Below are 14,200 nucleotides of genomic sequence, written 5' to 3' on the forward strand. Positions count from 1 at the left end.
CATCATCATCATCATCATCATCATCATCATCATCATCATCATCATCAGTTTTATAGGATTCTTCTCTGGGAAATCTTTCCAGGTATTTATAGTGTCTACTCTTGTGGAACATAGACAATGAGGATAACTATAAGTGAGACATATTATAATACAGATGCTTCTAGGGCTGTGAGAAGGCTTTTCACATAATTCTACAGTATTGCCTTTCATTTTATGGCAAGAGTGATGTATTTACTTGTCCTTTCCTTTCTATTTTAAGGTTGTCTTTACTGACCCTTTAATACTTCAGAACACCACAGAAAGTAAAGCTGCGCTTCTATGTATATGAGAGGATGTTTGTTGCAAGCAATAAACAGGCTTCCTTTAGCAGTGGTTTCTCAAAGTTTTAATGTTATTTCTCTTTTTCCATTTTTTTTTCCGGCATGAATAAGCACTGGGATTGCCAGGGGCAACTCATTACCATCAGATTGATAGATGAGGCACAAGTGCTTAAGGAAACAAGTTTTAAATCTCCCCACTACTGATAAAACTCTAACTGCCCCTCCACCAGAAAGGGTCACTCAGAAGTGAGCAGAAGCAGGAGAACATTGTACACAGTAACAGCCAAATTGTGCGATGACTAACTTTGATAGACTTAGCTCTTCTCAGCAATGCAAGGATCTAAGACATCTCCAAAAGTCTCATGACGGAAAAGGCTATCCACATCCACAGGCAGAATTATGGACTCTGAATGCAGTTGGAAGCATACTATTTACTCTTTTTTTTCCCCTTCTGCTTTGTTTCTTCTTTCTTGTGGTTTCTCCTGTTGGTTCTAATTCTTTTTCACAACATGACTAATTTGAAAATATATTTAATACGAATATATATGTAGAGCACACATAAGATTGCACACTGTCCTGAGGAGGGAGCTGAAGAGGGAGGGGGAGAAAATTTAAAACTCAAAAGCTTATGGAATATGTAGAAAAATGTACTTATAACACACACATATACATATTTGTATACACACACACATTTCCCAGGGTATAAGCCACTCCTTAAAACTCGGTCACTGGCCTTGAAAAATTGCATGAACTCTGCAAGGTCACTAAGATACCATGAGGGAATGTAGGTCGATATGATTTGCTCTTTAGAAAGTCATATTAAAAAATACTGGATACTTTGGGTACTTCTTTTATAATTTATTAAACCTATGCAGAGTGACTGGCACCTAATAAGTATGTAATAAACACTTGTTGATTGAAAAAAAAAGCTTATGGAAGTGAATGCTGAAAACTAAAAATAAATTAATTAATTTAATAAAAAATAAATAAAAACAAAATGGGTCACTCAGAGACTAGAACCTTCGGTTCTCTTCATTTTTACAGTCCATGAAATCTGAGGACAGTGAAAACAGGAACACGTTTCCATGTTCATAGAAGATGGAAAGAGCTTTTACAGACTTTTAGCTTTTACCTCTTCTAGGATTACCATGCATGTATTCTGTATTTCTCCTGTTATGTGCTAGTTCACATATGTTGTATCCTCCTTTAAAATGTAAACTCTTTGAGGGCAGAGACTGTTTTTTTGCTTTATACTCTTAGTGCATAGCATAATACGTGGAACAGTAAACACTTAATAAATGCTTGTTGATGGACTGACTGATGGCTTTGATTGCTAGAACAGAGTAATAGATGGAGGGAGGAACAGTGGAGATCATTCTATGACAGCTGACATAATTGTACTTGTATCCTCCATATCAGGAATAGCAAACATATAGCCCATCTCAAGAGTGCAGCCAAATTAAAACATAATTTGGAAATATTTAATAAAATAAATAAAAATACAATAGAACATAGATAATGTTAATATATGGTTTTCTAAACCAACACGTGGTTCAGTCACCCTCATTTCTATAAAGATTGATACCACTGGTCCATATCTCTTTCTGTTTGTTTTTTTGTTCTCCGAAAGATTGGATATTAAGCATAATCTACCATTTCATGACCATCTTAGCACATGTTCAGTTCTTGCTGTTCTTCAGTTGTTTTTCAGTTATGCCTGACTCTTCATTGATCCCATTTGGGGTTTTGCTTGGCAAAGATACTGCAATGGTTTGGCATTTCCTTCTCCAGCTCATTTTATAGATGAGGAAACTGAGGCAAGCGAGGTTAAGTGACTTGCCCAGCGTCACACAGCTACTGAGTATTTGAGGCTGGAACTTGAACTCAGGAAGATAAGTATTCTTGACTTCAGACTAGGCAATCTATCCACTATGTTACTTAGCAGCCCTTTGTTCAGTACCACTAATTAATATGTCTTTTCATCAGTATTTACCAGAAATCTAAAATTTCCCAGGCCACACATTCTAAAACAGTATTTCTGTAAAGGTAGTTGCCTGCCCTAATTTTGTTAAATGTTTACATGGAAAAATCAAACTGTCTACTCATCAAGTGACTAAAAATTGGGCCTCTGTGCCCAGTTTTTGTGATCTATCTGTTAACGTGTAGCTCTGGCTATCTAGCTCTGTCTTTGTAGAAGAGGATGAAGAGTTTCTTCCCAATAATGGGAAGTCCAAGGAAAATTAACTTCTAGGCAGATCACCTCCCAATGATCTCAGTCTTCTGCTTTTTGTTTTTTGTTTGTTTGGTTGCTTGTTTTTTTTAACTAGGATGACTATCATTTGGGTTAAGCTACACTTCTGTTCCTGTCATGTTCAAACTATTCTTGTTATGATGGGATCTTAGTTGGATCTTTCTGGCCTGATGAAGCTACATGTGACACCATTTTAAGACAAGCTCTTGTCAAATGGCTGAATTTAAAACAGAAACCAATAATAACCTCAATGGCATCTGAGGAAATGAAGGAACAATAATATGTGTGTTATTCTCTCTGCAATTTAGCCACAGATATAACTAAGCAAGTACTGTAATGTTTAGACACACAACATGGTTCCTTGAATACCAATAAAAATGTAATGTACAAAAATACTGAAGTGGTTATTTAGGGAAAAAAAAATTTTCTAAAGTAAAACTATTCAAAATGGGTTTCTACTACAGCATATGTCATAGCAAACATTGATTTTTTTCTTATGAAGTAGAAATATTAATTGAAGACTAAAGTCTAATGAAACTCTTTTTCAGCAATTTACATAAGGGTAAAAAAGGGGGAGGAAAGCTTAATAACAATAAACTACACATGCTCATACACCTGAATCAGCAACAGGAAATAATTTTACTGTTTAAATTGTCTCAAAATATCTACAGGATGGGCAGATCTTAACCTATAAGCCTCACTTTTCTCCCCCCCAATGGGTTGCTATTATACCCTCTTTACAGATGGGTAAGTTAATATTTGGCAACATGCCCAAAAGGCCAAGAAATAAATCACTTATACAGCTGGTAATACCTACACCTATACTCAAACCACCAAAAAACAAAAAAACAGGCTTCTAATTTCCATCATGGAAAATTATAAACAGGTATGTATGAAACTGTGGTTTAAGATTTTATTAACAAGATAATTTTGCATATGTGTAAACTTTAGGGATTAATATAAATTAAAAGCAGACATGCAAATAAGAAATTCCCATTTTTACTGAGGCAGTGCTTGAAGGTTTTTCCTTTTCTAATGGTGCTAAGGTATGTTGGAACATGTGTTTTAAACACTCTTCCTCTCTCATCATTATCCTGAAAGCAGCTGCTGATTGTCATTTTGGCAACATTCACTATTTGGTCATGCAGTTAAGAAACTATGTTTTAACAAATTTAGAAATGTCAAGAATAACTGGTTTTATTACTACATAAAGATGAACTCTGACCTTGTAATGATACATCTCCAAAAGTTAAAGACGTTAGGCCAGTCTCAGTAGGTGTAACTGCTTATGAAGCAGTAGTGGAGTAACCACAGGGCTCATCTTCTAAATTATAAGATCTGAATTTGAATTTTTGCCCCATAACTCAATTACTGAGAAAGTCGCTTTCAAATTTTTTGAGCCTCAGTTTCCTCTAAAAAAAATAAGGATCATAAAACTTGTGCTAACTACCTCACAGAACTGTTGCTAGTCCCAAGAAAGAAATATGAAAGTATTATTATAACATCATCAGGATGTGTAATTATTGAGATACCAGCTGAGTCCCAAACACTTAAGAAGTTAATTGTTTTGTAGAACAAATCATGCCTTTAATTCCAAGGAGAATGACTTAATGCTTGGACATATGTCATTCTGAGTAAAATCTAAAAATTTCATGTTCTTACTAAAACTCCAGAATCCCTTACTCTTGTTCAGATTATCTGAAAATGGGGGCTATCTGAATTTTCGTTGCTGGGCTTGTTATATAAAGATGTTCTATCTAAGAATCATAAAAATGTCCACTCTGGGGAACTGAATTTTCACTGACTTGCAGTTTTTTAAGTCTTTGTGCCAAATATTTTAGAAAACATTTGTGCTGGAATCTGAAGGCTGATATCCGAGCTCCACCCACCAGCAGCACTGGCCTGATTGCATAAGCTGTGCAGGTGGCTATATACATGGGTAAAATCATGCAGCAGCAATTAGTGAGAGAGACAATATTAGTGAGTTCTAGACTCATCGTTTTATTTGTTCTTGTGTCTCTTATGTCCTACCATACTCCTTATAAATATAGCTCAAACTATGCAAATGCGAATAAGAAGGCCACACTGGACAAGAGAAAACTGGAACTGACTATATCACCCCCAACACTCACTCACTCTCTCTCTCTCTCTCTCTCTCTCTCTCTCTCTCTCTCTCTCTCTCTCTCTCTCTCTCCCTCTCCCTCTCTCTCTCTCCCTCTCTCTCTCTCTCTCTCTCTCTCTCTCTCTCTCTCTCTCCTTCTCTCTCTCTCTCTTTTTGTTCTGATAATATTCTCCCTGGCAGAGCCTTTGAGTAAGGAAGGCCTGAGTTCAAATTTGACTTCAGACACTTACTAGCTCTGTGACCCTGGACAAGTCACTTAACCCTATTTGCCTCAGTTTCCTCATCTATAAAATGGGCTGAAAAAGGAAACGGCAAATCACTCCAGTATCTGTGGCAAGAAAACCCCAAATGGGATCATGAAGAGTTGACACAGCTAATTGAATAAACAGCAACAAAGATACTATTCTCATAATGAGAAGTGACATTTTCCAAAACTATATCTAAATTTCCTAAAGAAATGAAAATTCTGGCAAATGTGTTTTCTATAGAAAGAACTATAAAGTCTGCAGATTGAGGCATACCATTATCACCTTTTTTTCTTTCTCATGGTTTTTCCCTTTTGTTCTGATTCTTCTTTCACAACGTGACTAATGTGGAAATATGTTTAACATGATCGTACATGTGTAACCTAAAAAAAAGTATTCTCTATAATTGATAGGAAAAAGAACACACTAAGTGATCTTATTAAACTAATCCAAATCTATAGCTAGGACTAACTCTTTTCCAAAATATTAATACGTTCTAGTACCAGCTGTCAACATTAAAAAAATTGTTCTAAATAAAAATAGCAGAAAAAAATAGCCTCTGACTCAATAAATAAATAGAAAACTTCTTGTTTTCTTTCTTTTGAAATTATCAAAGTTTCTGTTTCAATCACATCAATGAACAAGGAGGTCACATCCGGTTTCCTAGAGAGGAATTATTAAAGACAGAAATAGTCCCAATGAGCACAGGAAATCTATGAGCACCTAAATATGAGGACAACAGTCTCCAGAGCAAAGTACAATGGTATAAACACACTCATTCATGTTTTGCCACATAGATGCTATACATATTAAAAAGTAAAGAAATAAAGAAATAAAGTTGCAATTACTTATTTGAAGAAACTTCCACATACTGACATATACCTGGGTTGATACAGATTGAAATGATAACAATCCAAAGTTGCTTTGAAAATAGACACATGAACTAAGTACAAAAGATCACCTTAAAAAAATTAAAAACAAAAAAACATCAGGGACTAATAGTAAAAAGAAGTAGTCCTCAAAGACAAAACATAATTTTGAGTATTAAAATTGAATAGCTTTTGCAAGATACAAATTAGTAAATGTATAGTAAGAAGAAAAACTGTAGAGAGGGAGAAATTTTTTACATCAAATATTGCTGCTAAGAGGCTATTATCCAAGATACACTAGCAAATTGATACAAATATGTGTCAAGAGCCAACCACTAGTATATAAGTGGTAAAAAGATACAAATAATTTTCAAGACAAGAATTGCAAACTATAAATGATCACAGTGAAACATGTTCCAAATGAGTAATAGTTATAAAAATGCAGATTAAAACAAGTCTGAGATTTTACCTTGCACTATACAAATGAGCAAAAATGGCATAAACAAAACAAAACAAAAAAATTAGGAACAGTCAATGTAGGAGGGTCTGTGGGAAAACAGAATCACTAGTACACAACTGATGTACTTGTGAATTAATCCAACCATTCTAGAAGTCAATTTAAATTTTTTTCTTTTTCTTAAATCACCATAGTATTCTAAGTATCCTTTCCCTTTCCCAAGAGTTATCCCATATGACAATTAATATTTTCTGAAGGGGGAAAAAAAAGTCAGCATAAATGATGGACACATTGAAAAAGTCTGAAAATATGCAATGTATAATACCTGTGGACCACCAACCTCCACATAGGGGCAGTTGGGATATGTCTCATCCTATCTCTTCATTTGAGTCCCACTTGATCTTTGCAATTTTAATACATTTACTTCTGATTTTTTGGTGTGGAGCTGTTCTATCTATTTGCATAGTTGTAGTTATTGTGCGTATTATTTTCTTGGTTCTATTTCACTTTGCATCAGTTCGTACAGATCTTTTAATTCCTTTCTGTATTCTTCACATACGTAATTTCTTGTTGGGGTGGGGGGCAAGGAGAGGCAATTGGGGTTAAAGTGACTGGCCTACGGTAGTACAGCTAGTAAGTGTCTAAGGCCAGATTTGAACTTGGGTTCTCCTGATTCCAGGACCAGTGTTATATCCACTGTGCGCAACCTGGCTGCCCCACATACAAAATTTCTTACAGCACAGTAATATACCATTACATTCATGCACCACTATTTGGTTAGCCATTCCCAAAGTGATGAGCATCTATTTTGTTTCTAATTCTTCACTACTACAAAAATGTACTGCTATAAGTGTTTTAGAGTATATGGAGACTTTTCTTCTTGTTAAGGGCTTCTTTGGGTATAAGCTTAGTAATAGAGTCTTTAGTTCAAAGGATTGGACATTTTAGTCACTTTATTTGCATAATTTCAAATTGCCTTCTAAGATGGTTGTACCACTTCCCATTTCCACCAGTAATGTATTAGTGTCCTACAATGCCTTCAGAATGAACTGTCATTTTTTAAAAAATCTTTCTGCCAATTTGCAGGGTTTGAGGTGAAATTTCAGGGTTGTTTTTAATTTTCATTTCTCTTATTATTAGGGATTTAGAACATTTTTTCATGTGGTTGTGAAGTCTTTGCTGGTTTTTTTAAATTACTAATATCCTTTGATCATTTATTTATTTGAGAATGACAATTGGTCATATATATATATTAAGTGTTCATATATCTTGGATTCCAAACTCTTATTAGAGAAATTTGATACAAAGAATTTTTTCATTTGACCACTTCCCTTCTTATCTTAAATGCATTAATGATATCTGTGCAGAAGCTTTTCAGCTTCAAGTCATCAAAAGTATCCATTTTATCTTTTGTAATTGCCTCTAACTCTTGTTTAATAAGAATACAGCTTTTACCCATAGCTGTGAAAGGTGAAGGATTTGTTTCTCTTCTAATTTTTAGATAGCATTATTTTTAATATTAAAGTAACATATCCATTAAGAATGTATTGTGGAACGTGGCATAAGATGTTGGTCTAAGCCTGATTTCTGCCAAACTACTTACCAGTTTTTCCTGAAGTGTTTATCAAATAGAGAATTTTTCTCCATAGGTATCTTCTGATTTCCACTTCATGAAACATTGGCTTACATTCTATTGTTTCTAAATCTCCCTTGTCTAGTGTATTCCCTTGATTTATCTCTCTATTCTCTAACCAATACTAGATGGTTTGGATGATTACTACTTTATAATATAGTTTGAAGTCTGGAAGTGCTATTCCCCCTTTGTCCTTACTTCTTTTAATCATTTCTTTTGATATTCTAGGTCTTTTGTTTTTCCCAATGAATTTTGTTATTATTTTATCAAGTTCTGTAAAGGATGCCCTTGGTAATTTGATTGGTATAGCATTAGGAGTGTAAATTAACTGTGGCAGTATTGTCATTTTAATTATATGGCCTAGCCATGAACACTGAATATTCCTCCAGTTATTTAGGGTGTTATTTCTTTAAAGGAGTATTTTGTAATGGAATCTATACAACTCTTTCCTACACCTTGGGAAGCTGATCTCTAGCTATTTTATGTAATTTATAGTTATTTGCATTGGGAGTTCCCTTTCTATTATTGTGATTTCTGTTTTGGTATTATTATATAAAAATTTTTATTGATTTTTGAAGATTTATTTTGTAGCCTGTAACTTTGCTGAAGCTATTAATTTGCTCAATTAGTATAATTGCTGGTTATCCGTTTTCTAGGCAAACCATCATATCTCCAGCAAAAAGGGATAGTTTTATTTCCTCTTTGCCTATCTTTATTCTTTTAATTCATTTTTCTTGTTTTATCACTATTGCTAGCATTTCCAGAACTATATCAAATAATAGTGCGCATCCTTGCTTCACTCCCATATTTGCAGGAACGAGTTCTAGTGTATACGATGTTGTATACGATGCTTGCTTTTGCTTTTAGATAAACGCTTTTTATGATTTTAAAAAGGGTCCTTCAATGCCTATACTTTGCAGGGTTTTTAAGTATAAAAGTGTGTTGGCTTTTGTCAAAAGGCTTTTTTTTATATCCAATGAGATGACCATGTGGTTTTGCAAGTTTTGTATTCTTAATATAACTAATTATGTCAATTGTTTTCCTAAAGTTGAACCATCTTTACATCCATGGTATGAATCCCACTTGATCATAAGGAAGGATTTTTTGGATAAATAGCTGTGGTCTGATTGATAGTCTTTTGTTTAAATTTTCTGAGTCAGTATTCATTAATGACATTGGCCTACAGTTTTCATGTTTTATCTTTCCCTGTTTGAGGTATTAGAACTGTATTTGTCTCAAAAGGATTCTTGTAGGGTATTTTCTTTCTTTAATTTTCAGAATAATTTGTTTAGAATCGGTACTAACTGTTCTTTAAAAATTTGATAGAATTCTCCTGTGAATCCATCAGGTCCACACTGATAGCTCCTTTGGAGCTAGATCAATTTCTTTTCCTGAGATTGGGTTGTATAAGATCTCGTTCTGGTTTTCTCATAGCTGGGTATTTTATATTTTTTAAGGTATTTCTCTATTTCTTTTGTGTTCTCAATTTTTGTTAACATATAACTGTGCATAGTGTGGACTGATTATTCTTTTTATTTCTTCTGGTTTTCCTAGGATTTCATTTTTGTGATTTATTTGTGATTTTAATGAATTGATTTTCTGCTCTCCTTTTAAAAAATGATTAGCTAACTGTATTAATTTTCTTTTTTTTTCAAAGAATCAGATTTTAGTTTTATTTATCATTTTTATGGTTTTTATTTCCAACTTATCTATTTCCCCTCTAGTTTCTAATATTCTCTCTTTTGTTCTGTTTGTTAATTATTGATTTTCTAATTTTTAAAAATACATATTCTTTTTTTTTCAATTTTGTTAATATATGACTGCAAGGGTATGATTTTCCCCCTGAGGATTGCTTTAGCTACATCCCAGAAATTTTGATTTGCTGTTTCACCATTAACATTTTCTTTTACACAGTTGTTAATTATTTCTATGATTTGTTCTTTGATCCACTCATTAAGATCAAAATCTTAAGTCTTCATTTAAATCATCAATCTGAAATTGTGCAGTAAAGTCATTAAGCTGTCCACATCCTTGGATTTCAGCAACTCCATAATTGGGTTTATGAACCCACAGTCCCTCCCCACCCAAAGCCAAAGGTAGAAACAAATGTCTAATATATATCAAAATATTCATAGCAATATCCTTCAGGATAGCAAAAGACTGGAAACAAAGTAGGTGCCTATCAACTAAGGCAATGGCTGAAAACAATATCTTATATGAATTTAATGGAATATTATTGAGGAATAGCTAAGTATAAATTTGAGGAAATCAGAGACACATGAGAAGATTAGTATTTATTGATGCAGCAAAAAATAAGCAGAACCAAATGAAGAACATGTATAATGATTTCAACAATGTAAATGGAAAAGATTACTAAAAGGAAGTTCAACTCTGAGTAACTGAAAAACCAGTGAAGATTACAGGGGTAAAATGAAACAAACTTTCATCTATGCAAAAGACACGAAACTACTAGGTCAAAACATTATAACATTATTGGATTCTGTCACTATAATAGGTATTTTTGCTAGTTCTCTTTGTCACTTGAGAAAGAAGTAAAGAATGGTTCTCCTTATCTACTTCAAAATGACTATGATGTAAAAACAAAATGCATACCAAGAGTTATCTGGTTTTTTTTAAAAGAAAATTATTTATCTCACTTTTTGATAGTCTGAAAATAGGACCTTAATAATGACTGTATTGCCTCAAAATGAAAAGATCATCATTTTTGTTGGGCCTCTTTACAAAGAAAGGACCTCTTCTAAAAGTGATAATACAATTAAACTTGTTGGGAATGTAAATCTGAACTTCTTATCATTATGAAATTTTATATTGGGTAAACTGACTTGGAAAACTGAGAATTGTTACCTTGTTTTTAAGTCTGTGAATTTTTTATCTGTTTTTGGTTATAAGAAAGGTCCATGACCTCCATAGTGAAAGGAACCTAATCATTTCAAAAGGATGTTACTGAGAGATATTGCACTACTTACATTCATATAACCTGGATAAAAAATAGTTTTTAATGCTCAGGAAAATTATTGGAATTATTTTAAATGATATCTTTGTTTAGGTCACATGTAGGCTAATAAATATAGTACTGAAGAGTTATGGCTAAAATCAAGAATAGAATGAGGTTAAATAAATCTACATTAACAAAAATTTACAAGATACCATCGGTAAGTTAACCTGGCTCATTAAAAACAAAGCATTCAAAATATCAAGCAAATAAAAACATTGAGAAAAAAAAGGCAGATAGTCAATAGCCTACCTCAACATAGTCCTTGGCATGGCCCCAATCTCTCTTGGCATCCAGATTCCCCAAACTGAAACTCTCCAGTTGTCCAAGGTGAATCTTAGCTACAGATCGGCTGATTTTTCGAGTTACAAAATTAGCCCCTGAAAAACAGACAAAAGATATTAGTAGTTAGGTCCCACTGACTAAACACTTAAAATCACAACTCCTGGGCATTTCTTTTCTTCTTCAGCTTATCTTCTCCTTTTCCTAACTCATCTTTCCTTCAGACAACAAAAACAACAAATCACTAATGTTCATTTGGGTAGAGGAAGAAGCTGGAACTTAGTTCTACTTTCACAACAAATATTCTTCTTGGTGGGACTTCTTAGCATTCCTCATTTGCTCCTCAATATGCAGCCCAGGCATAAGGCCAAGGAAAAGCTATTGGAATGTCAGTTTTCTGAACACAAAATGCAAAAGGCTTATATAAAGGAAAACACTAGAATAGAAGACAGACAGCTAAGACCACCTTTGGCTATTTGTGTGTATGTATTTTTTAAAGGAACACATTTAACTTTCATATTTTCCTATTGAGAAAGCTATGAATTGGCCGGGGGGGGGGGGGGGGGGGTGTACAAAGGGAAATAATTTCATGGGTGGGATACTAGTTGTTAAAGGAGAATAAAAGACTCAAATCAATCAGGAAGTTTTTTTCTACATTTAAGTTAGTAAAATAAAAATATTAAAACCCCCTATTCTTACGCCAGTGAGCAGATCTCCAGTTTCACAATGGCTCCAAATTAAATGTGCCTCAAAGAATATTCATGGCAATGCAACCTTCCTATTTAGATGAAGGATTGTGTAAAAGAATGAGATACAGAATTTACATAAATGTTTTGAAATGATTAGATGAAAGATATTATAAATAAAAATAACTTAACTTGTCATTACTGTTCTCCAGTCTTAAGAAAAATCATAGAATCAGATATTGGCTTAGCCTTCTGCATTCAAGATTTGCTATCCCAAGGCATAATTTAATAGAACTCTCAAGTTTATTACCATATTATCATGATTTTATAGTTATAATTAAAATATACTAATATCACAGCTTATGATATTTTGATGACTTTAATTTTACAATTAATTTGTAGATAACACAAAAAGACTAAAGTAATGACAAAAAAAGCTTTTTTTAGAGAATCTGGTATAGAAATAAGGGTAATTTTTCTAAATATGTTCCTTAAATTGTGGCAAGAAGCTTGACTATGGCAAGTTCGAACATATGCCTGATTCATTTATTATACAAAGTCAGAACGTTCATTTCAGTATTAATATACCTTTACCATACATGATGGGAATACTCTAAGCATTGTCATTGCATAGAAATAAAATTATGTAATATTCCTTAGTTCATGAATCAAATTTAAATTTTATGAGCAAATATTCAAAAATACTCCTCGTTGTAACAGAATCACAGGATTTAGAAACAGAAGACAACTTTATCTAGTCTAGATCTGGATTTCCAGAACTACTCTTAAAGACAAAACTAATCTAATCCTGACAAATTTCCCATTTAATTTTAGTAATTCGAAACTAATACATTTATTTAAAGTAGACATTCAGCCTATTTTGATTCAATTCCACAAACATTTGCTAAATGCCAACTATGTGTAAGTCACTATAGTTGGTGCTTGGGATAAAAAGACAAAAATGAAACAGGTCCTTGAAACATATGTTAGTCCCCTTTTGTACCAAATATTGAGCTGGAGTCTGGACTTATAGGTCAGAAGTAGTTTCAGCTGTGTAGGGATAGGTCATATTGATGAAAAACTAATGCCCAGTGGGTGGATCTGACCTCAACCCAAGATTTCTATGTAGTAACTGTCTATGCTTTGCTACACTGAAAAAGGTAATAAATGTCAAAAATGTCATCCAGAGCTACCAACACTACTGATACATTTTAAAAAGTCTTCTTTTGTGTCCAAATATCAGATTGTCCAGGCTCTGTACAAAAACTTCCAACCACCTCTTAAAACACATATCATAGGCAGCCCATTCTACTTTGGGACAACTCTAATTGTTAGACTGTTTTTCCAGATATCAAGTCTAAATTTGCCTCTTTCCAACTTTGGTTCTGCCAAGAGCTGGAGCCAAACAGAAACAGTCTCTTTAAAAAAAAAAAAAAACAACGGAAGATAAAGTGCTGGCCTGCATTGATACAGACTGCAAGAGTTCCTAACTCAGGGGTGCACGAAGTTTATTTTTTAGCTAATATTTTGACAAACGTCTTTCAATACAATTGTTTTCACTGTTGTTCACTGCACTTAGTAACATTCTGAGAAGGCGTCCATAGGTTTTACCAGAATGTTAAAGGGATCCATAACACAAAAAAGTTTAAGAACCCTTGGCATAGAGTGTGCTCATCAATAGTCTTCTATACCAATGAAACCACAGGTCTAATATCTATTTAGATTCCAGTGTGGCCTAAGATTGAGTCTGAGTTCTTAAGGGAAAAAAAGGAAATTTTTAAAAATATCAATGTTCTCCTCAAGATCTGACTATGAATCATAAAGCACCAAAATCCTTGTAGAATAAAAATTGAAGATTATCCAAGTGATAGTGGAAGGTATACATCTTTTGCTTTTATATCACTTTAATTTCCTCACATTCTCCTAGAATTTTTTTTAAAAGATGAAGAAAAATTGGTCAGCAAAACTAACCAATTTCATCCAAAAAAAATCTGTTATCTGCAGTGTTCCATTCCTATGTGTCTTCTCATATCTCCTCTTTGGGATCAAGGTTGATCACTATAATTCTGCAGCATTCAGTTTCTATCATATTGTTGTTCTTTCCATTTTTTGCACTAGTTTGTATAGTCATTCCATTTTTCTTCATATTGATCAATAAGCATAATTTCTTGTAGCACTGTAATATTCAATTGAATTCATGCACCATAACTTGTTTAACCAATAACTAACTTTATCTCTCTCTCTTTCTCTCTCTCTCTCTCTCTCTCTCTCTGTGACACACACACACACACACACACACACACACACACACACACACACACA

At 33.5% G+C, this 14,200-nt stretch overlaps 1 protein-coding gene across 2 annotated transcripts in view; it reads right to left on the bottom strand.

Moving 5' to 3' along the window:
• Positions 1 to 14,200, bottom strand: part of GMDS (GDP-mannose 4,6-dehydratase) — a 786,198-nt gene that overhangs the window by 409,773 nt on the left and 362,225 nt on the right. For both annotated transcript variants that reach the window (XM_027842109.1, XM_027842184.1), the window contains exon 7: positions 11,163 to 11,290. In XM_027842109.1, the coding sequence (XP_027697910.1) occupies positions 11,163 to 11,290 (128 nt within the window). The remainder of the gene's footprint in view (positions 1 to 11,162; positions 11,291 to 14,200) is intronic.

The sequence above is a fragment of the Vombatus ursinus genome, unplaced genomic scaffold, assembly GCF_900497805.2.
Source record: "Vombatus ursinus unplaced genomic scaffold, bare-nosed wombat genome assembly UNPS02000577.1, whole genome shotgun sequence".
Lineage (NCBI taxonomy): Eukaryota > Metazoa > Chordata > Mammalia > Diprotodontia > Vombatidae > Vombatus > Vombatus ursinus.